Source organism: Aquila chrysaetos, chromosome 14 (genome assembly GCF_900496995.4).
Source record: "Aquila chrysaetos chrysaetos chromosome 14, bAquChr1.4, whole genome shotgun sequence".
Lineage (NCBI taxonomy): Eukaryota > Metazoa > Chordata > Aves > Accipitriformes > Accipitridae > Aquila > Aquila chrysaetos.
In genome coordinates, this window is record NC_044017.1 from 33,391,005 (window position 1) to 33,418,849 (window position 27,845).

A 27,845-nucleotide genomic window follows, 5' to 3' on the forward strand; every position below is an offset into this window, starting at 1 on the left:
CATCCAAGTTCTTGACTCCACTTCAGAGTTAAGAACCATCTTTGCAAAAACAAGGCCTTCTGCCAATGAAGCAAAACTCAAAATACTGTTGTGGCACTATTTTGTATCATTGTCCTAATATACAAGATCGGTGATAATATTAAACTTAAAAAAAAGGGTTATTTTGAAAACATTTTGAGAAATGGCGCTTCTAATGAGTATTACTACTAAGAGTGAAGCATCTGTGTTTGTTCTGCATTTACCAATGAAACCAATTAAAAACACACCTGGCTTCAGCTAGAACACTTTTCTAAAAAAGAAAACTGTGTTAAAGGTGAAATATTTTCAGGAATTACTGATTCTAACTGGTTTTGAAACAAGCAGTTGAAAATCACACAATCTGACTTATGTGAAAACATTTCAGTACAATGTATTTAAATACTAAATATATATAAAGTTGAAAACTATTTTTTGTCTTTCTAAAACAAAACAATTCTCTGATCTCAAATCAAAGATATTCAGAAATTCAGCTCTGCATCCTAATTCCAAATAATGGAAATTTCAAATTCTAGATTGTCTTCGGGAACAGAAATTCCAGTTTCTGGCCAGCTCTAAAGTATATATACTTGATCCACTCATCTCTGACAGTATCTTTACTATTAAAAATATCCCAAACTCTACCTAGCATGTTTCTACAAGTAACTAATATTCATGAAATTATCATGTGATGAAACATACTGTAAAAACAAGTTGTTTTTTTTCTTCTTCATTTCAGGTTCACCAGCAAAGCTCAACTTAGGCTGACAGAATAAAGAGATGTTTAGTAAGTATCTTCTCTCTGATTCCCTTCAATCACCCTTTTTTCCCCCAACTTCTGAGCAACTCTTAAGGTAAAAATTTGTTTGTTTCTGAAAGCAGCGGAGACAAGTTCTTACTTAGTGCCCCATAGTCCTTTGCCTTCGGCAGAGTCCTGAATACTGATTTGGAGGTAGAGAAGAAACACACGAGGTTGTGCTTTAAACACATTCAGTTTACAAGATATTCACCCACATTAAAAAGAATTATTTGGCTGGAAAAAAGTTTGCTATAGTTCTTCAGATGAAAGGGGCATAATATATATTTCAACTAGTCTAGCTGATTTACAATACCTAGTTTAGCTGCAGGCTCAAGCAGAGCTATATGACAATGGCAAATGACACGTATGTAGCTGACTGAGTTACGAGCAGCTCTTGGAGAAGAGGTACCATTCGCAAAGCAGAAACCACCGAGCATCTCGTAAAACCGAACAATTTCCATTTACCTTAATGCACCAGACTGAAAACTCAGAGGTCCTGCCCCATCCCAACCACTCCACAACTCTCAGGGACATCAGGAAGGGATCCGATGTCGGCACCTCAAGGGTGGCAATGCCTGGCAGGGGAGCGAGGCAGCTGCTTGGAGTTAACTGCTGCGATCGCCTGCCGCTGCTGAACTCCAACAGACTGCTACTGGCTTCCAAATTATCTTCCCCATTCTGGCTCAATTAATTGCCCCTTTAGAGTTGATGTCAGAAAATGCAGAACATCCTAAGAAAATTAAATCCCTTTGACTTAAAGCCTCAAGAGCTGGTAAAACATGAGTTTTCCCCTTTACATTATCCGCTACTATCGGAGAATATGATAAACACACAAGAACTATGTATTTTCAGGCAAATTATGTTTCCTGGGTGCATTCACCCCTGGCTTTTTATGTTCTGGCCTGTATCTAATCCCTCTGGCTGTTGCCCAAAGAAAGCATCTTAAAATAGTCTTAACAATGCCTTGAAAGATGAGACGCTTGGGTTCAAGGAAAAAACTGTGAGCCTGGAGGTACGGGGGTCGTATTGCCTTAATCTGACAGACAAGAGGAACAGGTTCAGATACGTGCACATCATGTCAATGCAAAGAGGGATGTATTAGTATTAATACATCACTCTAGAAATCCAGTCTGCTTTTGAATGTTAATTGTTTTCCTACTCTCCTCCTCAGACATCATTTTAGAACATTGAAATACAATCCATCCTGAGGCATACAAACAATGATATGGGGCTAAAACCCAAGCAATTTCACATTTGACCGTATTTTGAGTTCTTTTTAATTGGTCTTCAGGATGCAGTCAGCTAAAATTTTTTTAATTTTTTTCCCCATCATAACAGAGTTAGATTGACTTTGGTTTTTACACATATAGTGCAACTGCAGGACCTGCAGCTTTAAGGGGGAAAAAAAAAGGAAAAAAGCAAAGTATTGCAAAGCTCCTAGTAACATCACAAACAACGGTGCTGGTAACTCCCGGTTACCAACAAGTTGTTAACAGCATTGCTTGGGGGAAACCTGTGGAAAACCCAGTCCTTGTGTGAGACAACTATTTCTCCTCTGTCAGTGTCCTCTTTAAGCCAAAAGAGAAGTAGTAAAGGTATGCACTTTTTCTTCAAGCAAATCCCTGCGCTTGCTCAGCAGTCATTTTTCAGTCCTACTAAGCAATTTCCCCCATGAAGTCAATTAGTTGCAGCTGAAAGTTCAGTGGAAGCTTGGTCAGATTGACAGTACATAACAACGTCCTTGACTTCTCCAGACTAACTGACATACTTATTACAGAAAATAAAAAAAAAGGGCCATACCTTTTTAGCATTGAAGAGCCAACAAAACTCTCTCTTTACGTACATTTGCTCCTAGTTTTGAGCCATGAAATCAGAAAGATAACTCTTTGGCTACAGTCCTAAGAAAACTGGCAGCCATCAGGTACACAAGCGTTTCTATAGTGTTAATGGTATACATATTTCTTTCAACAGATGAAGAAGCATGATCATAAGTAATGTTATTTCTTACACTATAAGAAAAAAAGAAACTGTACATACAAGGAATTGAATTCCTACCTGCCATGAATAAAATTGCTTAAGAGTTGATGGCCTCATTTCGAATCAAATGAGCTCAGACTTTGGCTTCAGTTTTTCAGGAAGCAGACTCAATCTTCTCTAAATATTTAAAAACGATTTGTTTGCTCTAAACCAGCAAAACTCAACGGAGTATCTCTTTTGTAACAGGGCCCAAAATGCGTACTAATTTTTTTCGTTCCATGGCTTCTAATGTGATTGCAAAATTGTGTGGACTTGGTACTTTGTCTGCTTTTAGCAGTGTTGATTTCATTATGATCATTTCTGTTATCTGTCTATTTATACTACCTGAACCTGTTTTCAAGTGCCTGGAAACTACCAGGCTGATCATATTAATATTAACACAGGAAAAGGCACACCTTTTGGGTCAGGGTTTAAGTGCAAAGAACAATTGTAATCTGCATGAATTAATTCGAGTCCAGATTTCCAGTGACGTTCATTCACCTAGCAGGTGAAGAAGGCTGGCAGAACTTGTCGGGCAGTGCCACAACAAAACCAGTATTTTCACTTCTGTATTTCCAACCTAATTTTCTGGCATTGTCCATGCTTTGCTCTTGCTCAGAGCTGGTTTTGGCTTGTAAAGTTTGAGCAAAAGCTTTTTTGAATTCCATACAGAGAAAAAGGACCTACATTTTATCAATCTTAACTGCAGTACTTCAAATATAACTTGAGAATATTACAAAAGTAACTATTTTTAAAGGCTTATTTGAGGAGACAGACAGACCTATACCTATGACCGATATCAGTCATTGCTAAAGATCATAGATTTTGTCAGCTACATTTGCTATCCACATTTAGAAATAAGACTGAAGTTCTTCATTCCAGTTTTGTTTTTTACACTCCTCAGTATTTGTGGGTTTTTAAAAATATCTTTCCCACTTGTTTTGAATAAATAAAGTGGTAAGTCTCTGAACTGTGATTTAAGTAAATGGGAAGACTGGGGGTGTTTTTTTGGGTTTTTTTTTTCAAAGTAACCTGCTGTTTATCCTGCAGAAGGCAAACTACTAGCAGATCCTAAGATGCTTTGCCAAATCTGCAATCATTTTTTTCCCTATACAGATCAGGAATGTAAGCCTGTGTATTAAGTGACATTCATATATAATATAGATCCTCTAAACTGTCCCTGACTGTAGAGTCCAGACTGTTTAAATTACTGTTAGTTCCTTGCCTGCACTTGTTTCAAATCATATTGTGGTCATGTTTGACAGCCAGAGAGAGAGACTTCACCTTGATGAGACACCTGACACTACGTAAATAACATAAAGCACGTCATATTTTTAAAGCATGCAAAAAAAGAAAAATGACCAAAAAAAAGAAAAGGAATGTAACCTTGATTTGAGCCTGTATTTCTGGTTTTATGGCCAGAGTTTAATATCAAGACAAACTGCTTGGCCTCTGAATAAAAGGTTATTTCATCCCATTTCATTTATATACACCACCATCACCTTTATTTCAAGAATAAAAGACAAAACAGCATCTTGTATTTGCATTACAGATGCCATGTCTAAAATACAAACATACTGCCTTTGTTAGGACAGGCCAGATACGTAAAGGCAAGCCCAAATTCAGTTTCTCTTAACGGTTGTTTCTGTCTACCTTATCCTGGCAGAAACCACCTCTCTACAGAGAGAGAGGAGTTACCAGCAATTCCCAAATCCCTAAGAAAGCTTGACAGCAGCACTCCTCAGCACAGGACCTGGGCTCCTCCTGCACAGAGTCCTGAGCAAAGCCCTCTCTGCTTTCCTGGTGTTCCAGGCAAAACTCTGCCTGGGAAGTAGGGTTTCTGCTTACTACATCATCCGTTTGGTTCTTTTACTCCTTTTTTTCCCTCTCTTCCTGCAGACCGGCTGCAGTTACTGCACAGGGAAAGGCAGGAGGGTGTCAGGGCCCTCCCTGTGATCCCAGCCTTGCAGAGAACGTAGACTCTGGGGTGACCCTACGGCCGCAGGGGCTCGGACACAGCCCAGCCAGGCCGGCGCAAAGGCCCTTCTCGCACATCCTCCACCACTCGCCCCTTCGGGCTCCACCACGTCCTGCCAAGACAAGGCTACTGCCCTCCCGCGAGCGAGCAAACCGGGGCACTGCTCACATGCCGCCGACCTCGGCATCACCCTACTCACCGTGGAGAGAAGGGACAGGAGGGTCCAGTCATTCAGCCTCACGACAGCACTGCCTGCCCTTAGGCGGGTTTTTCTTCCCGATCTGGAGAGGGATGAAGATCTGGCGGCTCTCTGGCTGACTCCCTCTGCCACAGCAGGCGAGAAGCGAGGAGGGAAACCTCTGATGAGGACGCTACAGGCGCACGGGGCAGAGGCTTTGCTGTTCCCAGTTGTCAGAGGTCCAAACTGTAATGTATGTGAGCTCCTGTTTAGCTAACTTATTTTTCTACAAAAATCCTGTCAATTATTTGCTCTTCAGGGCTAGGAACTATTACAGCACTGCCCCGTTGAGGTCTAATATCTCACATGAACTTACAGTCAACTCTCAGGCAAGAGCCACAAGCAGGGAGGTACCAGTCTCTATCAGTGGACAAAACATACTTCCAAGTGACCACGAAAATAAGTGGAGCTGGCCTGGATAGAGCCATACTGATGGCTTTATAGAAACTGAGCGGAGAAATAAAAAATAAAGATGAAAACATATTTGCTGTTACTTTTTTCTGCTGGAATACCTGATAGTAATTCCCTATTACATCAGGTAACACCGGCAGCCTACAGCAAGTAGTAGGGAAGAATTCAGGTGGAAATGTCAGAACTAAAGCAACAGTCAGGGATGAAAGTATCAACACAGCAAACTCTGCTACTAATTTTACACAACTGCTTCCATACAAACAGATGCTTCCAGAAACATCTAAGGGAAATGGCAATACAGAGTAAACCTCTTTGTGTTTACAAGTATTTTTATCTGAAACATTTAACACCTGGATTGAAATATGGAGTTAAAATCCTGCTTTCAAATGCAGATGGATTTTCTCAGGTTGTTTTGTGCAGCATGCATACTGGCTCATCATGACTCAAACTCACTGTAAAAATAGTGTTTGCTTATTGCACGAGCACACAGAGGAAACTGGAGACATTTGACTCCTAAAGAAAGAGTTCCTGCGAGCCTGCAGTTGTGAGAAAAGGGAAACACAAAAAAGCTTTCCGACAGTGAAATAGAGGTTTTTTTCAGCTCTCAGCAATCCTGTCATTTCCAGAGTTCACCTCCGTCTGCTCTCCAGACAAAGAATGTTTCTTCCAAGGACACATTTAGTCAAAACTGATGCATCCTGCAGCTCAGTATAAAAGAAGGTAACCATCCCGAGAGTTGCTGAGCAACCTACTGAGATTTTTTAACTGCCTTCAATTCCTGGGAAGCAGAGATGCTAGTCCATGGAAATTCAGGCTCAGTTCATTTATCATTCCTTCCTGGTACCTCTGCTTGTTGAAAGAAAAGATAGTGTGGCAGGGAACTACTTCTAAGCAGCCTTACTTCACCCCCCAGAAGAGCATATTTGATTGAATCTACCCCATGGGAAAATCACCGACCTTTCAAGCTTTCCTCATCCCCAGAATAGAAATAAGTCAGAGGAGGCGACGAGGCACAGTGCCTGCATCTCTCATGTCTGGACTAGCCAAACAGTCTCCTCCAATAATTGTAACTCCCTTCTGTCCTGCTCCACAGCTAGTTTCTGGCTCCTTTCTCTTTCTTGAGCCGTGCCAAGGAGCCAGACGTGAGCACAGAATGCAAATCCTGCCTCATCCTGGCTTCATGTGAAACAAATCGGATTTTCATCCAAATAGCACTCTCCCTTGCTTCCTGAAACAGGCAAAGAGAGGCACACACAAACACATGTGCACAAATGTGCCTTGAACAAGTTAGCGCAGAGTGTTTCTTCTTCAATACGTGAACCCTTTCAAGTCTGATGATGGAGGTGCCTATCTCAGTAAAAATTTCACACTGTGAGGTTTTGCAGCTTCCTGAGCAGTTTCATAGTTGATTTAAACAGATGTTAAGGTACTACTGTGAAAGAGGTGGTCCTTCATGATCCCCTTCATGTCCTGATTAGGTGCAGATGGCCATAGAGACATTAGTATCTGCATAAGGGAGAAGGAAAAGCAAGGGTTTGGTCTGCTATCACACACACACAAAATTAGTCCCCAGCCCCTCAAGAATCCCAAACTTCCAGCTGAAAAAGCTGGGACTTAAGGTGAGTCTACATGTTATTTTGCAAGCTCAGTGATGTTATCAGTAGGGCTACATCATTTGCCATCCCATTTCTACCTGTGCTCTGAGTTGCTTGAATGTATTTCCTTCACCCACCCTAAAAAATGGCAGACATTTTGCTTTTTCCTGCTTATAACTGTTCAGGAGAACTGACAGAAGAGTCCATGGGAGTCTAAAATACTGGCACAATCTACAGGATTAAACACCAGCAGTGGAACTGATTTGTTTTCCTACATAGTCCTTGCCCAATGGGGACAACTTGTGTGAAAATAATCTTCTGTTAATCAAAAGCTATGCGTTCATCTTGCTTAAGTTGCCTGGTGATATAAATAAACGTTGTTTATAGGAGCTCTTGCAAAAATTCTGGGTAGGTCCAAGCTGCTTAATTCTTCATTGCTTCTGCCAAAAAAAAAAATGGGCAGCTTTTGCTCATAGATACATGGTGAGAGCACCCATGCCCTAGAACATCTAGCTCAAAAGTAAAGATGACAGTTAAAAAAAAATTTAGTAGAATTGCTTGTATTTGGCAACTTTAATATTACAATATATTAGTAAAAACATCCCCATAGTGATTTGCCCTAGATACATTAGTGCCACAATTTATTTCCAATACTAGTTTTTTGCTTCGCAAATATTTAGTACACAACTGGTGCAACTTTATTTCTGCCTCCTGTTGCTATGCAATGAAGAACAAATGTACTGTAACATTTAACAGCCCATCACGAGACACGTGCAAAAAGGAAAAACTTACTGTGTATATCAATGATCTAAGATTCCTTCTGCTAAAAACAGTCCCAGGCATTTTGGTAGCTAAGACAGCAGTCCTGTATGAGAGACTGAGTGCTACACAGTGCATGTTTCTGAAAGAAAGTAACCAACTGTACAAGAAAGTATAAAAGACCACATGACTGTCATATGAATATCCTTACACAATATTAATGCACTTTCTTTGTGTTATTACTTGCCAGCGGTTTTAAACAGGACAAAAACGCTTACAGAGGCAGCAAAAGATTAAAAACTTGGTGCATCTCTGGGAAGGTGAAAACAAAGCGACTTCATGACAAGGCTAGTTTAATTTCGTTGGCACGTCAGCCACATGGAATTTCTACAGACAAGGCTTTTAATAGCGTTCTCAGTGCTGGAGTGGGAACGCCACAGAGAGCTCAGCACTGCTCTTGCCGAAGTTATTGCCAATACCCTAAACACATGCATACAATATCTTCTGCTACATATGCATTAAGGTGGGGAAGTTGTTAAGTGGTGACAACTCGTTTAGTCTGTGTTGGACATTCACACATTAAAGGTATCCATCGCAGTCTGTAAGCCTGTCAGCAACACAGTTTTCATATTGCTCACGTCAGAAGCTGAATAGCCTGATTAAAAAAAAGTTAACAAAACAACTTTGAAAGTATTAATATGTCTTTTTTTAATTACCACTAGATGGACTACAGAAGAAATAAAATAACTGAGATGATTAAGAGACTGGAGCACCTCTCCTACGAGGAGGAAAGGCTGAGAGAGCTGGGACTGTTCAGCCCAGAGGAGGCTCAGGAAGAATCTTATTGACGTATAGAGATACCTGAAGGGCGGGTGCAAAGAGGACAGAGCCAGGCTCCTTCCAGTGGTGCCCAGTGACAGGACCAGAGGCCATGGGCACAAACTGAAACACGGCGGGGGTCCCTCTGACCATCAGGAAACACTTTTCACTGTGAGGGGGACTGAGCACTGGCACAGGTTGCCCAGAGAGGTTGTGGAGTTTCCATCCTTGGGGATACTCAAAAGCCGTCTGGACATGGTCCTGGGCAACTGGCTGTGGGTGGCCCAGCTTGGGCAGGGGGGTTGGACCAGAAGATCTCCAGGGGTCCCTGCCAACCTGAACCAATCTGATTCTGTGAACTACAAATTATTAGAACTGAGAAAACTATTTGATACTCCCACCATCACACAGACTTCTCCCTGCAATAAGCAAGTGAACACTGCTTCCAAAATAAAAATAGCCTTCCATGAAAAGAAGACCATCTGAGGCGACTACAAAACACATAGGAAGAACGGCAGAAGAAACAGGGGCCATCAAAGAAAACATCTTCTGACTGCAAAGTCAGGTCTGAGGAATTTGTGCCAGGACTGGCAGAGGTTTCAAAACTATCATTTGAACTTATGTGAGAGTTTGTGTCTGTAGCAACTCATGTAGTTTTTGGGAAAAAAAAAACCCACAAAAAAACCAAACCAGGCAGAAAGTACAAGCAGATGCACTGCAGCTTTTCTTCACATCCTTTTCCATCTAGCCTGATTGTCTTGCGAAGAACTCCTCTTTTCCCCTGTTTAGCAATGGTAACGATCTGAAAAAGTTATCCAGATCCAGAATATCTATTTGTTTATGCAGATGCTTTATTACAATGTGCCTGAGCTACAACTTATAGGTCATACACAGCCTACAAGGACATCAAGGACATTCCTGGCATACTCCACCTGAAAGTACCCATCAAGAAATGAGTGCACATGGTTAGGAAAGGGCCATGAAGCTTTAAAAAAAAAAAAAAAGGAATATAAATCAGAGAGGGCTGTTCCTACCCCAAAAATTCCCCTGGCCTGTCTGTTGTTTGCCCTGGGAGAGAAAGCAAGACAAGAACAGTATCTATGAATTGTTCTCCCAACAACAACTCCCTCAGTTTGCTGTCACTAGCAAAATTATGTGACTGTATATGCTGTGCAGCACTAAGGCTGGACAGTCAATCTGCATTCATGCAAAAATTTCAGTATTGGAGGGAAGCACCACATCTACGTGTCACACTGGCTATGCTATGCATGCAGAGTATGTCTGGCTGTACAGCTAGCTGAATAAAGTCTGAAGCTCACCCTGCTGGAAAGTTCATGCACTGGAAATACAGTATGCTGCCAGGAGGCAGCTGTTTCCATTGTGACCGTGCAAATCTGACTTTTTCTTCCAGCTGCCAAACGCACAGACGTATACATTCGTTAATAGGACATTTGGGGACCTTCCAAGAAATTGATTAAGTGGTTTCAGGAAAAGCAAGATATTTTGCTGGGCTCAAGCTAAAATATACTTCTGACACTTAGGACTGAAACCCTGAAGAAAGCATAGGACTTATAATGGAAGCTTCATGGATTAAATCCTGATTTCAGTACAGCTAACTTTGCAATGAGCCTGACTGGAAAGAACAAGTTGTACTCTTCTAGCCACATGAAGCCAAAGGCTTTTCCAAGTACATTTGCTATGTGATTTCCCGAGCAGAGAGCTGAATCTAAACCCGAAACACTGCACTACCATTTACGGCCCAGGCAACTCAAAAACCAGGTAAGTAGGTGTCTCCCTCATTAATTATTCTTCTTGCTTCCTGGAACTCTTCAGCATTACTTAAGCCTTATCTTAATTAAGCCATGGCTAACCTGTGATCCTTCAGCTTTATAAAGACACTCAGTCTAAGATTCATACCTTCCAAGGGAGTGGCCATAAGCTCCTTTTCAAGTCAGCAGGGAGACACACAAATTTCATCATCTAAAATAGACCGGATGTCTTGTTCCCTAGAAGAACTGTGCCTCTTCTCTGAAACCAGGCAATTATCTTCAAACGTTGACATTACAACAGAGGTGTCTTGAGTTGAGAGATGTGAATCCAGCAAAGGTCTCTTCTGCAAACATCCCACATGCTTCTCAGGCAACTGCTCTGTTGGGGAAGAGGAAAAAGATTAAGGGAGAGAAACCAGTGCCTGTGGCACCCTACTTATGAGGGCTGTTGGTTCAGAAATGAAATGTTAGGTCATGCTTGCTGGACCTCCCAACAGAACTCTTCCAATTTACCTGCTTACATAAAGGCAGAGATGCCCCAGTAAAACCTATAGTCAGCGGTAGTTAGGACAGTGAAGAGATTTAATTACAAACACCAGTAAAATAACCAATAAAACTCTAACTTTGAGGGCCTGACACATTTCTAATTCTATTCCCACACGGTGAGTCCTTATAAGTGGAAAACTCAATCCAGGCAAGTCAGAATCAAATAACCATTACTTAAGCTGAACTCTTCTCACTCCCACTACAGCAGAGACTTTTGTCTCTCTGCTTCGGGCTATGGCAATGGCCAAATAAACTAACGATTCAGCATTTTCCAACCAGCACTCTTCTGACAAAGACGACACAGGGTGACCTTCAAAAACATCCCTAAGCTTCAAGACCTCAAAATTAACAGGTGGCTATGACATGAAAGAGATCACGCTGACCTCGAAGAGGCTGAAAGATCACAGGTTGTGGAGAGGCTCTGTTCAAAGAAAGTATGCTTGAAATGCCCTCAAATTTTGGACAAGCTTAACTCTGTAAGAGAGTGGAGACTGAGTTATTTGGATCAGATTTGCCACATAAAGCATTACTTTTTTTTTTTTTTTTTAATGGAGAGTGTAGTGGGGGGAAAAAAAGCACCTAGGGATGTGACAGGAAATCAGAAATATTTTGGCCCATTCTGCCTAAGCACCTCCGCACCTACAGTCTGGTATTTTCACTCAACACTTCCCAGCATCTGGGAGAGCGGGATACGTTTCTTACGTTTCCCCAAGGGAAGCCATTTTAGAAATACGAAGTCTTGCTGTTTAATGACACATCATTAGCAGCACTTTAAAAACCAGCACTGTTCAGTCTTATCTCTGCACTAATCCTCCGGTCTGTGCATACGCTCCCCAATCAAGACAAAACAGGAGACAAAGTCTATTAGCCAGAGACAGCCCGGACATCCTCCAGTGGACATTGTCTCCGGTGACCATGTTCACGGGGATCCTTTTCGACAGGCGCAGGGTATTTGGGACATCCTGCCCTCGGCCCGCCGGGGCTCACTCGCAGGCCTTGCCGGGGCGCAGAGGGGTGCCTCGCTCCTCAGGGGGATTCACTGGCAAGCAGGAGAGGGAGGCAGGGCTGGAAGGAGGAAGACAGGCCATCCCCTTCTGGCCCACAGAGAAGGGCCAGCATTGACAGAGACAAAACGTGCGGCCGGGGGATGTGGGAGAAGAAAATGGCTGTCCCAGGGGAGGCCTCGGCCTCCTCACGCACCGTACCGCACCGCACCCCTGCAGGGGAGGAAGGGGAGGAGGAAGGGGAAGAAAAAGGGGAGGAAGAAGGGGAAAAGGAGGAGGAAGAGGAGGAAGAGGAGGAAGAGGAGGAAGAGGAGGAGGCGGCGGCCGCGCCGCTCCCGCCCCTCAGGGAGCACCGCCCGCTCGCACCACCCACCTGACGCCGGCCCGGCCACGCCCTGCTCGCCGCTCCTAGCCCCGCCCCTTCCCCCTCCCCTCCGTCTATCTCCCGCGGGAACCAATGAGAGGGGAGAAAACGCCCGGCTGGTTCCGCCCCCCCGCCCCGCCCGCCCGGCCGGGAGCCGTCCCCTTCCGGCGGAAAGGCGTGGCGGCGTTGTCCAAGATGGTGGTGGGAGGGTTGAGTCTGTGTGGGCTGATCAGGTACCGGGGCCGCGGGTGGGGCGGCGCGTCCTGGCAGCGGGGAGGGGAGGGGGGGGGGGGGTAGGAGAAGGAGACGGAGACCCCGACCCCGACCCCGACCCCGACCCCGACCCTCACCCTCTTCCTCTTCCCCGAGGGGAAGAGTCGGCCGGGCAGGGCGAGGTGGGACGGGCCCCTGCCCGGCTCCTTCTCGCTCCGCCGCCGGCCTCGGGAGGGTTAATGTGCTTTTCCGCTTATTCGTCCCGAAAAGGAAAGCGTTCTCTTGCCCGACGTGTCAGGGGTGACGCGTGGGTCGCCGTGGGCAACCCCTTTAGTGTTGGGCTAATGGCCTTTATCGTGGCACGTAGCGCAGCATCAGAACCCGGGCTCTGGCGCCTGTGAAGCTCTGTAGGCCAAGAAGAGGCTCCTGTGAAAAACCTCCCGTTCCTGGGTGAGGAGAGCTGTGCGGGGAGGCGGCGGTGAGCAAAGGGAGCGCTTCGGAGGTGTGAGGGGACGGGTCTCTAGAAACAGAGACGCCGCTCAGAGCTTTTCTGGACAATTGACATAGCCCTTCAAGTCTTGGGGGAATGGAAGGTGCAGGCTCTGGGCTGCGCACTGCAGGCTGGCCCAAGTAGCTCTGCACCAAAGCAGTTCATGCAAAGGCAGGCCAAACAGGAGCTTGGACTGAAGAAAACTCTTATGAATCTATTTAGAAATCTCTTCGCTAGTTGTGTTTTGCCAGACTGCTGAGGACATGCAACCTTTATAGTGTATAGAGCACACATATGTGTGGATATGGACATGGCATGAATAAACAATAATAAATGATTGCAAGGTAACAGTAGGAGGAAAAAATCTTTGGCTAAACAACGTAGAATAGTGATTTTTTTTTTTCCATAATCATTGAAATGATACACAGACATCAATGACTTCTGAGATTAGAAGAACTCAAGAAACTGTTGAACTCCCTGTAGCTCTACCCAAAAGCCCTTCTCTCTCAATATCGTACATAGTATTTATTTAAAGCAGTTTTATATTTTAAAATTTCTGGCTTGTTTCAGATTGCTGTGCTCATTGTTAATCCCTGCATTATTTCTAAGTGGAGTTCTGTGTGTCTGCTTGGTGGTGCTGCTGTGGGGTGTACGGCTCTGGATACAACAAAGGAAAAAACAGTTGACCTCAGCAGGAAAAGATGGGAAGCAGCCATTGCTGGTTGCCTTTTTTCACCCGTACTGCAATGCAGGTGGTGGAGGGGAGAGAGTCTTGTGGTGTGCCATAAGAACGCTCCAGAAAAAGTAAGCATATATGTTTATCAAATATCGTATTTCATTCTCAGCTACTGATGGTATTATTTACACGCATTTTGGCATTTTATGTATTTAAATAGGTATCATTAATCTACTGGTCCTACTTTTTTCTTACATCTGAGTTTCGCCTGGTTGCACCGTTCCATTTCATCCCTTTACCCAGATTTTGATCTTTCCTGCTGTGACACCTCTCACTTCTTTATCTCCTTGGGAGAACCCCTCCTCCCTCTTCAGGTTTCCACTACTGGTATGGAGCTTTGTGTAAGCGTAATTCATCAGCAGGTAACTGATAATCTTGGTACTTGCCTCTTGGTGCAGGAGGTGAAACGAGTTAGTGTCTAAAGTGGATTTAACGTTGGTATGTCCACTGGCTTGCAGAGTCTTCTGTATTTTACTCATGCTATGCACTGGAGAGACATCTCCTAATATAGGGCAAGGCATTCTTAAGTCTGTAGAATAATACTGAGCTCCTTTTGTGTTTTACTCAAAAATATTCCCCAAGTCCTCAGCCATATGTTTTTCTGCAGATCAGAAGAAACTGTGGAAGTATAAGGAAAAGTATAGTTTAGTTAAAATCGTCTCAGAGCTAGGCCAGGCATTTGTTCTCGCATATCTTTTGAGTAATTTTGAATGGATAGTATTTTAGTTTCACGTTAAAAAAATTGAAGAGAAGAATGTATGAAATTCCTTTTCTTTACTCTTGCAGGTACAGAAATGTAACGTGTGTCGTTTACACTGGTGATAGAGGTGCCACGGGAGAAGAAATAGTAGAAGGTGCTTTCAGAAGATTCAATATTAAATTAACTCATCCTGTGAAGTTTGTATTTCTAGAAAAACGCTACCTTGTGGAAGCTTCTCTTTACCCTCACTTCACTTTGCTGGGACAAAGTTTAGGATCAGTGTTTCTTGGCTGGGAAGCTCTTCGAAAGTGTGTTCCTGATATTTATATTGACTCAATGGGTTACGCCTTCACGCTTCCCCTCTTTAAATATTTAGGAGGCTGTCGCGTTGGATGCTACGTCCATTATCCCACTATCAGCACCGATATGCTTTCTGTTGTTAGGAATCAGGATACCAGGTTTAACAATGCAGCCTTCGTTACAAACAGTCCTCTTTTCAGCAAATTTAAACTTGCCTACTACTACTTCTTCGCTTTCATGTACGGGTTGGTTGGTTCCTGCAGTGACGTGATTATGGTTAATTCTTCTTGGACGCTAAATCACATCCTTTCCCTCTGGAGAGCTGGGGCTTGCACTAGCATTGTGTATCCCCCGTGCGATGTTCAGACCTTCCTGGACATCCCACTGGAAGAGGAAAATAGCACCAGGGAATATTCCATTGTTTCCATCAGCCAGTTCAGGCCTGAAAAAGATCATCCTTTGCAAATCAGAGCCTTTGCTAAATTGCTGAAAGAGAAGAGGCTGGGGCAGCAGCCACCATTGAAGCTTATCCTAATTGGAGGCTGTCGTAACCAGCAAGATGAAGAGCGTGTAAATAACCTGAAACGTCTTTGTGAAGAGCTGGGAGTTAGTAACGACGTGACGTTCAGAATAAACATTCCCTTTGAGGAGCTAAAGAGACACCTGGCTGAGGCCACCATCGGCCTGCATACGATGTGGAATGAGCACTTCGGGATCGGTCAGTATCTCTTCAGCGTTCAGCCGCTTGTCCCAGCTGGGGACACCGTTGGGGAGGGCTTCAGTTCGCGACGAGGGCTCCTGGGTGTCGGTGTCTGCCTGCCGAGCGGGTGTCCAACTCCCGTTCTCCTCAGGGGCAATCTAGCTGAGGTGGAGCCTCCAGCACCGATTTGGGTGACTAGGCGCTAGGCGCGACTGCAGCGCAAGCGGAACCGCCGTAGGCCTTGTAGGCCGTTAACTATGGGTGTCCGCTAGTCACCCAACAGGCAGCTGGTGCCGCCTGTGCTGCCCAGGATGTCCTGCCTGACCTCCAGCTACCGCTCTGCGAGGTCGTGGGTCACCCTAAGGTCCTGCGTGGGGTTTGCCAGCCTTGCACCGGTGCCTCCCGTACCCAACGGGGCCTCAACAGGCAGCGGGTGCGTCTGTTGAAGCACCTTGGACCGTGCCCTGTGGGCTCCACTGGCTGCAGGGGTGGGGCTTGGACACAGTTCACGTGTAGACATCCATGCATAGAGATTTTGATGGTGTTTCGGCTGCCTCAGCTGCCCTTTGGAATGTCTAATACATGTCATGGGGCTCTAGCTGCTGTTTCAGAGGTGCGCGTTTCCCACAGATCCCGTCTCTTATTTGTAAGCCCCGTGTCGATGCCACCAGGTACCTCCCTTGGTCATCTCATTGCACTGGGCACCTGCGCTAAGGCATTTAAATCAAGTCCTTAAGTCAGTTGCTGTAGCATGGAGCAGAGTGCCAAAGAGGAGCTGGCACCTGGTTTGCAGTGTGCTGTCGTACAGAATTAAGGTATTTGGCTCACTTTGTTGGGGTGAGTTGAGTCCTGACCTTGAAAGGGAATGCGAGGTTGCCCATCTGCTGTGAATCTACACCAGGGTAAGTCAGCAGCCAAGCGGAACGGTTGCTGTACTTGGCTATAATGTGACTCTGAAGTGTCTCCCCGAAGCAACTGCCACAGAGTGGAAGTAATGGTTTCTTGTATTTCCCCCCACCACAAAACAGTTTAGTTAAATAGATTTAAAAAAAAAAAAAGTATACAATCACACTGTGATTTTGAATTTCAGCATGATTTCACCTTCATCTCCAATGGCTTTTTACCTGTAAAAAAACATGTACCAAAACTTTGGAGCATTATTTATAGTTGGCAATTTTTGAGCTAAGGGGAACTTTTTAAAAATGAAATCAGAACTGGAAGAATCAGCAATTAAAGTGATTTCTGAGGTCTGTTCCAGACCTATGGAGGAGAACTGTGATGTATACATGATGTGTTATTCCTGTCCCACTGCTTTTGGCTGAGGAAAGCTTACTATCAGATTCCCATTTCATTAAAACTTCTTCCATCAAAAATACAGATGTAGCGATAACAATTTTTACTAGTTTGTCTTGCTGAGTTGTCAAAAGCTATAAAGATTTGTTAATCTACAAAATACCGAACTTCTGAATATCATCCGATTGAAACGTGCACAGTCAGCTTTTCTCTCAGTATCTTTCTAAATGTTAAAAATCTTCAGTGTGGATGAGAAAATGAATACAGTTATGTTCAGCTCTAATTTTTAATTATTTTTTGCAGCTGCCACCACACCATAAAACCAGTGTTGCAGTGTTCTGTTACAGAGCAGAACAGAACTATGCAGTGTTCTGTCACAGAGCTACCTTCCATGTTTATCTTCACATTTGTTTCAGTATCTAGCTTTTTTTCCCACCAGATATACTGGTGATACAATCTATCTCAGGTAAATCAAATATGGTACAAGAACCACAACTTAACCAATTATATCTGATTTCTAATTTCAATTTTATGTGTTTAAGAGACACTATCATTTCAGTCCCTAGGACTGAAAAGCTTAAATTTGTTTTTCTTATGAGACCACTTACTCTCTATTTTTCAAATTGATCTAGAACGGCAGGCTATATAGTAGCTTATAATTTGGGGTGAATTTTACTGCGGTTTTAACTTTCCAGTGACTTATGGAAAGCCAAAGTACATGATGTGCAATTCACACCAGCATGTTTTGTGTCTTTTACAGGAGTAGTTGAATGTATGGCAGCTGGCACAGTTATCCTGGCTCACAGTTCTGGAGGCCCAAAATTAGATATTGTGGTACCCTACGAAGGACATATTACAGGCTTCCTAGCAGAAAACGAGGACAATTATGCTGAGACGATGGCTTATATCCTCTCTTTGTCTCCTGAAAAAAGGTTAGAGATCAGGGAGAATGCTCGTCGCTCTGTGCATAGGTTTTCTGACCAGCATTTTGAAGAGACATTCCTGTTATCTGTGGAGCCATTATTTAAATAAAAGTATATTAATAAAAATGTATATGAATAAAATTAACTTTTTATATTTGACTATGGGTCACCTGTAAATGTATCTAATCTATGATCCCTTGGTCCCATTCAATAAAGAGATTTTATTTCTTTCTGTCAGGGTATCTGCTTTATGTAACGGGCATTTTTTTACTGGGAGAAAACCACTCCTGAAAATTTTCTTTGTTGACTACATGACAGTACAGTGCACTGCAAAACCCTCTGGATTCACAGAACCATTGTATTTCCTTGGTAACAGAACTACATCTGGATGTTCTTTTATTTATTGAATACTTTCAGTCTCCACCCATTTCATGACTCTTTACCTCAGTCAGCACTTCTGTTTGATAGCTTTTGTACCCAGAAGACTTTTTTTCCAGAATCTGTAGCACCTTTTCAATTTGCTCTTCCCCATTGTGTGGCAAAACTGTATTATGTGGGATTTTAATTGTGGTTCTGGAGATTTCATTACCTACAGTGATTCCTTTAGGTTAATCATATGGTGGTTTCACTAGCTTGCTTTTTAATAAGTGTAATAATTGCACTTGTCTATGATCCTTGTATTAGCTATTTCCTCATGCCCTTTCACAGTATGACAACTTAATAGTATTCTTCCAACCCTACTCCATTGAAAGGTTTTCTCTTCCTAGGGAATAGAAGGGTCTAGATGAGAGGGCATAATTAAATGCTATACAAATATGAACGTTGAAGCCCTAAACTACTGCTTATTATAAAACAGAACACTGCGAACAAAATGTTCAAAAATTGGACATCTGCTGTTGTATCAAAAATGGAAAAACACACAGTCCTTTTCTGAGCCACCAAAGCAGTATTTTATATTTTAGTGAACTAAGAGGAGGGCAAAAAGCTACTGAAATCAGACTTCAGAATGCGGTTTTCCCTCTATTTAAGCTTCACCTGGCTTATATGAAATTTTGTATATGAAGAAATACGGTTGGAAGAACCTACTGTCCCATGTTTTATTAGGAATTGGGGAACACACAATTCTCATGGTGCTAATAAACCCTTTTACAGCTACTGCATAGAACTGCTGAGCAGCTGGTGACACTGTGTAGGGTCAGTACTGTGTAAATGCAACTGGGTTCTAAAGCTGTATTGGCAGTATGGAGAGATGAAAAGCTGGAAGAGCTGCTTACAACCAGGAGCTGACTGAGCTAGGGAAATACAATATAGTGACGAGAAGACTTTCTTACATGATACAAAAATGTTTAAAGAGAGTATACAACCAGAAATTTCTCAAGCAAGTGTTGTCAGAGATGGCCCAGGTAGTTTAGAATAATAAAAAGTGCATTTCAGTCTGGATGAGGATTTTTCAACATTTAGACATCTGAAAAGTAGCCTGATTTTTTTTCCTTTTAAACAAAATCATAACAACCTTCTGTTAATTTTAATTGATTGTTTAGCACTGTTGAAAAGCAGTTGATCTACTTGGCATTTAATGTTAGCTAGCCTTAAATTTTGTTACTGATGTGGCTGAAATTTCAAGCAAGTTAAAGCTTTGAAACAGTAACTGTTGATGTTTTAGGTAGCTCTTGCTTCCTGCTTGCCTTTTTCATTATGTGTGTCAGCACTAAATGACCCACAGTTATTTTCTACATCATCATCAGATTTTCCAAGTAGTTTGTGAGGTAAACTCCTCTCTTCCTCCTCTCTTTGTCCTTTATTTATTGAAAGGATGGGAGACTCCATGGTTCTCTCTGCTGGAGAAGTTGCCACTTTCTCCAGACATCCCTCCAGCTCATGTCTGAGTTCATCTTCAGAATCTTCAAAATTTCTGTAAAGTGAAATAAGATAATTATATCAATTAAATATATCTTTGCTACAGCTACAAAGGAGTCTTTCTCCTCTCAAGGTCTTTGAGATTTTTTTTAAACACTTTATTAAGAATATACAAGTGACACACATAATGCGAACTGTTTCTTCTTTCCCCGTGAGATTGTTTACCTGTGTTTATAAAGTAAGAGAACAGGAGCTGCAAAGCCATGTTCATACTTCTGCATAACATTTTTAATGACAGCACTGGCATGTGACAAATTAGAGAATTAAAAGTTATATTAGCAGACTCTGTAAAACAAGCGAGTTTTCTTCATTTATGAATTTAAAAGAACAGAAGAAAAGCTTTAGGTAATGCAACCTGTCATTTCATGGAAACTTCAGTTGTATGGATTTTTTTCTGATGTGCTTGACTTACGTGTCTTCATCATCTGATCTTGGCTCAAGTCTGCCTTCAGTAACAGCAACGGCAGAGTATGTTTCTGAATCATCTGCATTGTTTTCTTTTGGAGGCAACATAGTTAATCTCCTTTCTGGAACGGAAAAGAAACATTCCTTTATTTGTATATTAGCTAACTATAAAAGTGTATGTAAAGTAATAGCAAGTAAGTAAATGCTTGGATTTTTTTGCTGCTGTTCAAATTACAACACCACAAATACCACGCTTCTGTTATTCTTGATCACACGCTTTAGTCAGTGGTTTGTTAACTTCCACTTAGTGGAACCTAGTGTGTTTGCAGACCATAACCAAGGACCATAACCAAGGACTATAAAAGTTAAGTAAGAAAGGTGATATGATGTTAGTAGGTTTAAGTTCCCAATACAGGGATCTGGATTTTCAGTGGAACACTTAGGGGAGTACTGTTTGGGAAAGAGTGAAAATTACTACTTGGATGTAGCTCTAGTTACCTAAAAAGGCTCGCTTTCAAAGACTGAAGGGCGACCCTAACCTGAAGGTGGGAGAACAACGCTGAGTTGTTGTTTCAGAATAAAGACTAAACTTTGCATGTGATCCAACAGAAATCTGTCAGTTTGGGTAACACTGTACTCCACAATGTCAGCTTGAGTAGCAGGGCAGAACTGGGTATTGAAAGAGTGCTGTATTTTAATAAATGTAACTGATGAAAGCAACAGCAATTAGAATCCCTGTGTGACTTACTCTTGCTTTAGCCCTGTGAACTGCTGACATTAGTGAAAAGTGGTCTGAATTTCATTTTGGGTTTGGTTTTTTTTTTTTTTAAATGTGTAAGCAATAAAGCTTGTCTTAGGAATGGAATTTAGCTGGTACATTTGGGTGGTTTAGCCTTCTGGATGGGGCAGTTTTAAAAGAGCTCGTTATGCTATGAGAAAACATGTAAGTAAGTGAGGCATAATTAACAGGAGAGTGCTGACTGCACAGTTGCAAGTGAAAGATATTTCTCATGATCCATTAAAATTGTTGAAACTTGGCATATGCAATTTAGCTGGCTTAAAAGTCCTGTCATCCAATTATACGTTCAGTAGATTGGCAATTGTGCATAAAACCACAATGTCTGGTTACATTTACAGCATCTTTCTGTGGAAAATACTCTGGCTTTTTAGGTAACAACTTTGATGCAAAGTAAATGTCATTTTTAAAACAGTCTGTTACTTTAGGAAAGTGCGCTGCAGCGTAGGTGAGTTCAAATCAGTTTCAGTGTCAGCTGTATTTTTTTTTCCTTTGTGGAATACTCCTGAATTTTTTATAAATACTTGATCTGATTTATACTGCAGAGAAAAAATAGTTTGGACTATTTGTCACTAAAAATTTGTGTCACCAGTTGTAATGCTCAAGTAACTGCTTATTAAGCCTGAAACAGACAGGTGCAGCTTCATGGAGCAGTTCTGGCTCACAAGCTTGTTGGCTTCTTAGGGCTGAAAAAGCTTCAAAGAAGTTCCTGTTTCTTTTGCGCCCTATGCTCTTTCATCTAAGGCAGAATGAACAAGAAGTGGCATATTAGTAGTGTTCTGCTTTGTCTTCACTGTCCATGCAAACCCTCCAGGTTATTTCTGTGTGTCTGGGGTGTCGGGAGCACGCTGGAATGCTGGAAGAGCTCCTTGTTTGCAGCAACCAGTGACTGGAGGTACCTGGCTGCCTGGCAGTACACGGACTGGTACTGTAAGGAACGCAGCGATGAGCCTCTTCTGAAACGGAGCAGCCCCACCGCCGCCAGCCCGGCGTGAACCTGCTCTTGGGACTGTCCAGCAACACTGGGGTGGGGGTGGGACAGCAGAACTCCACCACGCTCTGGGATGGCGCTGGCAACAGACTGCCCTAGTTCTTGTCTGTCATCAGCTCGGGGCCCGAGAAAGTGGTGCTGATTAGTTGCACAGACTGGTGTTTTCAGCCGTTGCTACCCAGGCCACTGAGTGAGTCATAAAATGCCGCCCTCTTAATACGCAGGAGCAGCACAGCATGATTGCAATATTAGACAGAGGGGAAAATGACGACTGCATTCTGTGGTTCAACACACAATAACCTCAGTTATTATGAAGCCCTGCAATTAAAAGCCTGCCAGATCATGTGAACGTTCTGGTATGGAATTGTTTTGGCAAAGGTCTGTATGTAGTCTGACTGAATTTTAGCAGCTCCCTACTTTCACTGAAAACCAAAACTTTCTTACCAAGTTCATTTTCAGCCACAGTAGGACATATAGGTGTGAAATCAGCATCAGCTACAAAATTCAGTAGCGTCTGAGGGGCTCCAGCTTGCCAATGTTTTCTCTTTTCTTTCATATTATCTATGTCATTGGACTCTAAGGAGAAGAAAAAGGAAGCAAAGTTATTCCAACTTTTCTAAGTAGATTTCAGTGTGATTATAATGTTATGTGATAGAAAGAGAGAGCTCATCAGATAAATTTGCTATAAACTTGCCGGGAGTTACTGAATTTACCTAACTCCTATGTAATTTTCAGGATTAATACTCAGCATTGCATTTCCCCAAGAAATACCTGTTTGGTATCCAGATAGTTCTTCCAAAGCTCTGTCCGTATGATCTTCATAAACTTCCACCAATTTCTGCTTAGGATTCTCGCCATCCACAAAATTTAAAGTCTCACTGAGTTTATCTAGTACCTGAAAAAACAATAGGTTACTCTGGAAAGAGAAAACAAATATGGGACAATAACTGATCACTTCTCATGGTACTGTGTTTGCCAGACATTCTCAGGTATGCACAGGAAAACTGTAACAAAAGGTGAAGCACCAGAACTCAAAAGTCACATTGTGATTTGTTTATCAGAAGGCTGCATGGGGGTCTGCAGAGACGTGAAACAACAGAATGACAAAATAGTGCTTTATAAATTAAGGATATATATACTCGAAAGAAATTGTATTTTCGATGTTGCTGTTACAAATATTTAAAAAAAATCAATACTAATAAAAATTGTAATAGGTAGCTATTACATGTTGATCAGCCACAAATGTCATTTTTAATAAATGAAATCACATAATGTCTGTAGTCTCACTTCCACTTTTTCTAAATAACAGCTGGTTCATCACAATATTATTCTTGCTTTGTGATACAATACTAGTGAAAAGAAACAGAAATGTACTAAAAAAATTTACAAATCAAATTTGGCATTTGCAGACTAACTCAATTTTGAGATGAGTTCTTCCCCTCGAGCCCAATTTACAAACTTAAATATCTGCACTTCATCTTTTACCATATGAAAGATTGACCCAGTGTGCTGATTTTGGTTGGGACAGAGTTAATTTTCTTCATAGTAGCTGATATGGGGCATATAGAGCTGGGGGAAGAAGGACGAAGGGGTGGACATTCAGCATGATGGCATTTATCTTCCCAAGTCACCATTACATGTGACGGAGCCCTGCTTTCCTGGAGATGGCTGAACACCTGCCTGCCCATGGGAACTGGGGAATGAATTCCTTGGTTTGCTTGTGCACAGCTTTTGCTTTACCTCTTAAACTGTCTTTATCTCAACTCACAAGTTTTCTCACTTTTACCCTTCCAATTCTCTCCCCATCCCAACCAGCGGGGAGGGAGTGAGTGAGTGACTGCTTGGGGCTTAGTTGCTGGCTGGGGTTAAACTGCAACACCCAGATATCACCCAATTTTCTTCTAAGCAATTATCCTCTTGAAGAAGGTCAGATATATGCAATATGTCAACAGATCCTCAATAAGAAGCTTCATTATAAGAAAGGTAGAGGTAATGGAAACAAACTTTAGATCATGGAGCTACTGTCATGGTTTCAGATTACTAATGTAAATGCTTTGAATATAACTACAACATACCTCTGCTTCTTGAATGCTGTCTTCCTCAGGAACACATACATCTAAATTAATTTCAAACTTTACTCCTCCCTAAAGAAAATTCACACACTTCATTAACTTATTTTATTAAATAAAAACATTTAATTAAATGCTCACCATTTCTATGGAACTACAAACTTGAAAATTATTCTTCTATTGAAAATAACTTATTTAATAATATTTTTCTTCTATTTAACAAGATCAGCGTTGAACAAATTGGACAAAAATAGACTTCAATAAATATAGTTTATGGATATTTTCAAATTATTACATCCACTTTTGATTTTAAGGAAAGGTGTCTTTGATAATCATTTAATTCAAATCCTTGCAATACACAGAGTTGGTTCTTACAGCTGGTTCTCAGCCAGTATTAAAATTTGAATGCTGTACTGCTTCTGTGCAATATTTCACAAAAGACCTTTAGCCCACTTCACAATGATCTTATGGTCAGAAACCTTCCTGATATCTTATATGCACTTTCATTCAATTCCCATCCCCTTCTACCATTTAAAAAGCACTCTAGTGTTCTATAACAAAGTGTTAAAAAATTAGCAGCCTGACTTGACTTCACTTACTTAAAACTTAGAGTAAACATGAGTTCCCATACACTACTAATGCAGTTTGATATAAAGATGAGAAGGTAGGGATTGATTACTATCTGGGAATATCTAAAGGGAGTTTCCCTCAAGTGATCAGAAAAGCTCATTTATTTTCTTAGTGATTCTGTCTTCTCATATAAACTTTTAACAAACAGTAGACCAGCACTCTTAACTGACTCTCAAATAACTTGATTTCCAGAGCTACCGTGGTAATACAACCATTTGAAATGTACAGATGTAAGAACGGAAAAAAAATACAACAATAAGGACAGATACCTTTGTGTTATGTTTCTTTTCTAAGATTTTTTGGTATTGCCTCTGCTGGAGTCTGACTTGTTTAAAGTTTTCTTCCATGTCCTGGAAGGAGAAAAAAACCCCAACTTTAAAATACACTCTTTGGAACCAGGATATGTGTATACCCTGTAAAAAAATCCCTTGTTTAAGTAGTAAATGTAGTCACTGACTTCCTTGTATATATATCTGTAAGAATATTCCATTCGTTGCCTTACTTAGACTCTAATACTGAAAGACATAATAATTCTGGCTTATCTGGCAAAAAGAAAAGTAGAAAACCTTGCATAAAGTGCAAACCTCTGATTTTTCAAAAACCTATGTTTGCAGGATACAGTACTGTGTCAAGAAATAAATAATACATCTTTTAGTTTTGATGATCATATGCAAGATGACTCAGGCTGATTTCATTCTGGAAAGCTTTGGAAGTGATGAAAATCAAGATGATAATGGAAACGTATGCCTGTAGAAAGTATAGCCATGTTTCATGGTATCTTGTTTTCTGGTAATACCTAAAAAATATTTAATTACTCCTTTTCATATTCCTATATCCTATGTTAGAACCTGTCAGATAAAAGCAAAGTAAACAATTGTATGCAGCTCCTTCAGTGATCTGCTGCAATTCGGGCACGTCCTCAACCTCAGGTGAAACCACAACAATTCACAGATTTTACTTTTTTAAAATACCTATGCAGTTTCTTCAGTAGATGGACTGCCCATGAACTAAGGTGACATCAAGCAGGTGCAAAATCTAGTGTTTCTTTTTTGTTATCGTGCATTTCCCATGAAATCATTGGGAATATAATTTCTGTCCTATCGTGGCTCTGGCTGTCTATAACCTACTCTATTCTATCAAGTGATGTGTGAATTCACTTTAGTAAAAGCCAGATCCAGGGTCTGTGAAAATCACTGAAGAGGATCCTACTACTATTGGCAGGTTTGGCCCAAGTTCCAGCTGCAAGAGGGTAGCAATGTCTGTCCCCGGTTTATGTGGAAGTCTGCTCCTTGCTACTGAACAGTGCACAAAGTCCTACACCACAGGAGGCAAATCTGACTGGAGAATCCTAGTAGCAAGATCAGGGCTGTTCTCCCTTCAGAATAGACTGGGAATTTGCACACTGAGATTAATTTTCATAAATTGAGGCTTTCATTCATTTCACTTGAAGAAAAGTGGACTTCTTGATGCAGAACTCCATGTGGTCTGGAAACCTCATCTGGTGCTCACAACACCATCATTGCAATGTAAAAGTGGAACAATTCTGCAACTCCATTCCAGTAGATGCTTTGGTAGTGTCTGATGAGAAAGAAGTGAAGGAGTACTGTAGCTGGAAAGCTTTGGCTCTGCCTCTTCCACTTCTCCCAAATTTTTGTTTAAGTAAGGACTCCACATAAAACTGGATTCTAACTTCCCACACAGTGCTACTCTGGGCTGTCATGAATTGCTGTATCTTCTGCACAGAATTCTCATAAACATTTGCCCTGTGAGTGGCTGCTTCTTTACTTCACTCAGAAAGCAAGGAAAAGAAACATACCACAAAAAGAAATTAAATAAACGTACATCCTAATATTTACAGATGAAAAAGAATTACTAAAACAAGTCAGGACTTGGCCAAAGAAACTTTCCGGGCTATTCATGAAGGGAACCTAGGGAGACTTTCACATACAGTGTAAGCATCAGGTGAGATTTAAGCTTCACCGTTTTTCAGATTTGTCACAGAGAGTGAATCAAAAGCTATGCGGGACTTGCATAAAAAGTTCTGTTTAGACTAGGAGATGGTACTGATACCTGAAGTGATTCTTCTCGTGTTCCAGCTGTATGCTTGGTTTCAGACTGGTCCTCAGCTTTCCCTTGCCTCAGAAAATAGGTTTTATCTTGTATTTTTTTATTCTCCTAGGGAACATTTTTATAAAACATTCATTTCAATTTCTAATTAAGTGTACTAGCTTAAAAAAGAAAAAGGAAATATGACTGTGTGTATGTTTGAGCTTTGTTACCTGGAGTACTCCTGCTCTAAATCTGAATGCTTTCATATCGCTGTGGTATTCTTCCCGAATCTTCTGCAATTGTTTCAGGTACTCCTATTAAAGAACAGTAAGGTAGAATACATATGTATTAGAAATACATACAGAAATAACACTAGCTAAACAAAATAGTCTATGGATATCAAGGAAAAGGGATCAGTGTCCTTTGCTGCCAGTTTTAAAGATTGCTTGATACTTCCTATTAGAGGACATTTTGGAGTTATAACTCTTCCAGACTTCAACCTTTTTGAAGTTTTCCAAACTGTTTGTTGTGGTTTAACCCCAGCCAGCCACTAAGCACCACGCAGCCACTCGCTCACTCCTCCTCACTTCCAGTGGGATGGGGAGGAGAATCGGAAAAAGGTAAAACTTGTGGGTTGAGATAAGAACAGTTTAATAACTAGAACAAAATAAAACATAATAGCAATGATAATAGTAAGAAAATATAATAATAACAATAATAATAGTAATAGTAATGAAAAGGAATATAATAAAAAGAAATAAAACCCAAGAAAACACAAGTGATGCACAGTGCAATTGCTCACCACCTGCTGACCCATGCCGAAGCAGCGATCCGCCCCTCCCGGCCAACTCCCCCAGTTTATATACTGCCCATGACGTCCTATGGTATGGAATATCCCTTTGGCTAGTTCGGGTCAGCTGTCCTGGCCATGCTCCCTCCCAGCTTCTTGTACACCTGCTTGCTGGCAGAGCCTGGGAAACTGAAAAATCCTGAACTTCAGATAAGCACTACTCTAGCAACAACTAAAACATCAGTGTGTTATCAACATTATTCACACACTAAATCCACATAGCACTGTACCAGCTACTAGGAAGAAAATTAACTCTATCCCAGCCAAAACCACAACACTGTTTCATGCTAGCTTTTCTGCAGAATTGTATCTAAAAGAGCTAATTCCAAGAATAACCTAAGGACTGTCTGAGTAATGATGCTAGGGTTGCAATCCAAAAATAGAGGGCTGGAAATTAGGAGGACAAAAAATTACGTAATATTTATTGTATCGCAACCTGCTTCCCAAAACCAAACAAAACCTGGTAATCT

The 27,845-nt window shown here is 41.7% G+C and overlaps 3 protein-coding genes across 8 annotated transcripts in view; 1 reads left to right on the top strand and 2 right to left on the bottom strand.

Moving 5' to 3' along the window:
* Positions 1-11,433, bottom strand: part of ATP7B (ATPase copper transporting beta) — a 45,628-nt gene extending 34,195 nt beyond the window's left edge. For 2 of the 6 annotated variants that reach the window (XM_030036572.2, XM_030036578.2), the window contains exons 1-2: positions 7,845-8,177; positions 5,008-5,232 (exon numbers count right to left, since the gene is read on the bottom strand). In XM_030036572.2, coding sequence (XP_029892432.1) covers positions 5,008-5,232; positions 7,845-7,949 — 330 coding nt within the window. In that variant the 5' untranslated portion in view covers positions 7,950-8,177. Of the gene's footprint in view, positions 1-5,007; positions 5,233-7,844; positions 8,180-10,547; positions 10,779-11,328 lie in introns of those variants that run through there. The other 4 variants (XM_030036573.2, XM_030036577.2, XM_030036575.2 and 1 more) reach the window with 4 other exon arrangements.
* A 1,023-nt stretch (positions 11,434-12,456) lies between these two features.
* Positions 12,457-17,900, top strand: ALG11 (ALG11 alpha-1,2-mannosyltransferase). Its single transcript, XM_030036491.2, has 4 exons — positions 12,457-12,546; positions 13,587-13,820; positions 14,539-15,470; positions 17,506-17,900. Exons 1-4 carry the CDS (start codon positions 12,509-12,511, stop codon positions 17,775-17,777), a joined length of 1,476 nt encoding a protein of 491 aa, XP_029892351.1. The 5' UTR covers positions 12,457-12,508; the 3' UTR covers positions 17,778-17,900.
* Positions 17,901-19,071: 1,171 nt separating this feature from the next.
* Positions 19,072-27,845, bottom strand: part of NEK5 (NIMA related kinase 5) — a 28,862-nt gene continuing 20,088 nt past the window's right edge. Inside the window, exons 15-22 of the mRNA XM_041128679.1 lie at positions 26,756-26,839; positions 26,547-26,651; positions 24,746-24,826; positions 23,853-23,921; positions 22,549-22,672; positions 22,222-22,353; positions 19,998-20,112; positions 19,072-19,580 (exon numbers count right to left, since the gene is read on the bottom strand). Coding sequence (XP_040984613.1) covers positions 19,328-19,580; positions 19,998-20,112; positions 22,222-22,353; positions 22,549-22,672; positions 23,853-23,921; positions 24,746-24,826; positions 26,547-26,651; positions 26,756-26,839 — 963 coding nt within the window. The 3' untranslated portion in view covers positions 19,072-19,327. The remainder of the gene's footprint in view (positions 19,581-19,997; positions 20,113-22,221; positions 22,354-22,548; positions 22,673-23,852; positions 23,922-24,745; positions 24,827-26,546; positions 26,652-26,755; positions 26,840-27,845) is intronic.

Coding starts and splice junctions, on each gene's coding strand:
- ALG11 (XM_030036491.2), top strand. CDS start 12,509: ATGGTGGTGGGAGGGTTGAGTCTGTGTGGGCTGATCAG. Junction 12,547..13,586: donor AGTCTGTGTGGGCTGATCAG/GTACCGGGGCCG, acceptor GGCTTGTTTCAG/ATTGCTGTGCTCATTGTTAA. Junction 13,821..14,538: donor ATAAGAACGCTCCAGAAAAA/GTAAGCATATAT, acceptor TTACTCTTGCAG/GTACAGAAATGTAACGTGTG.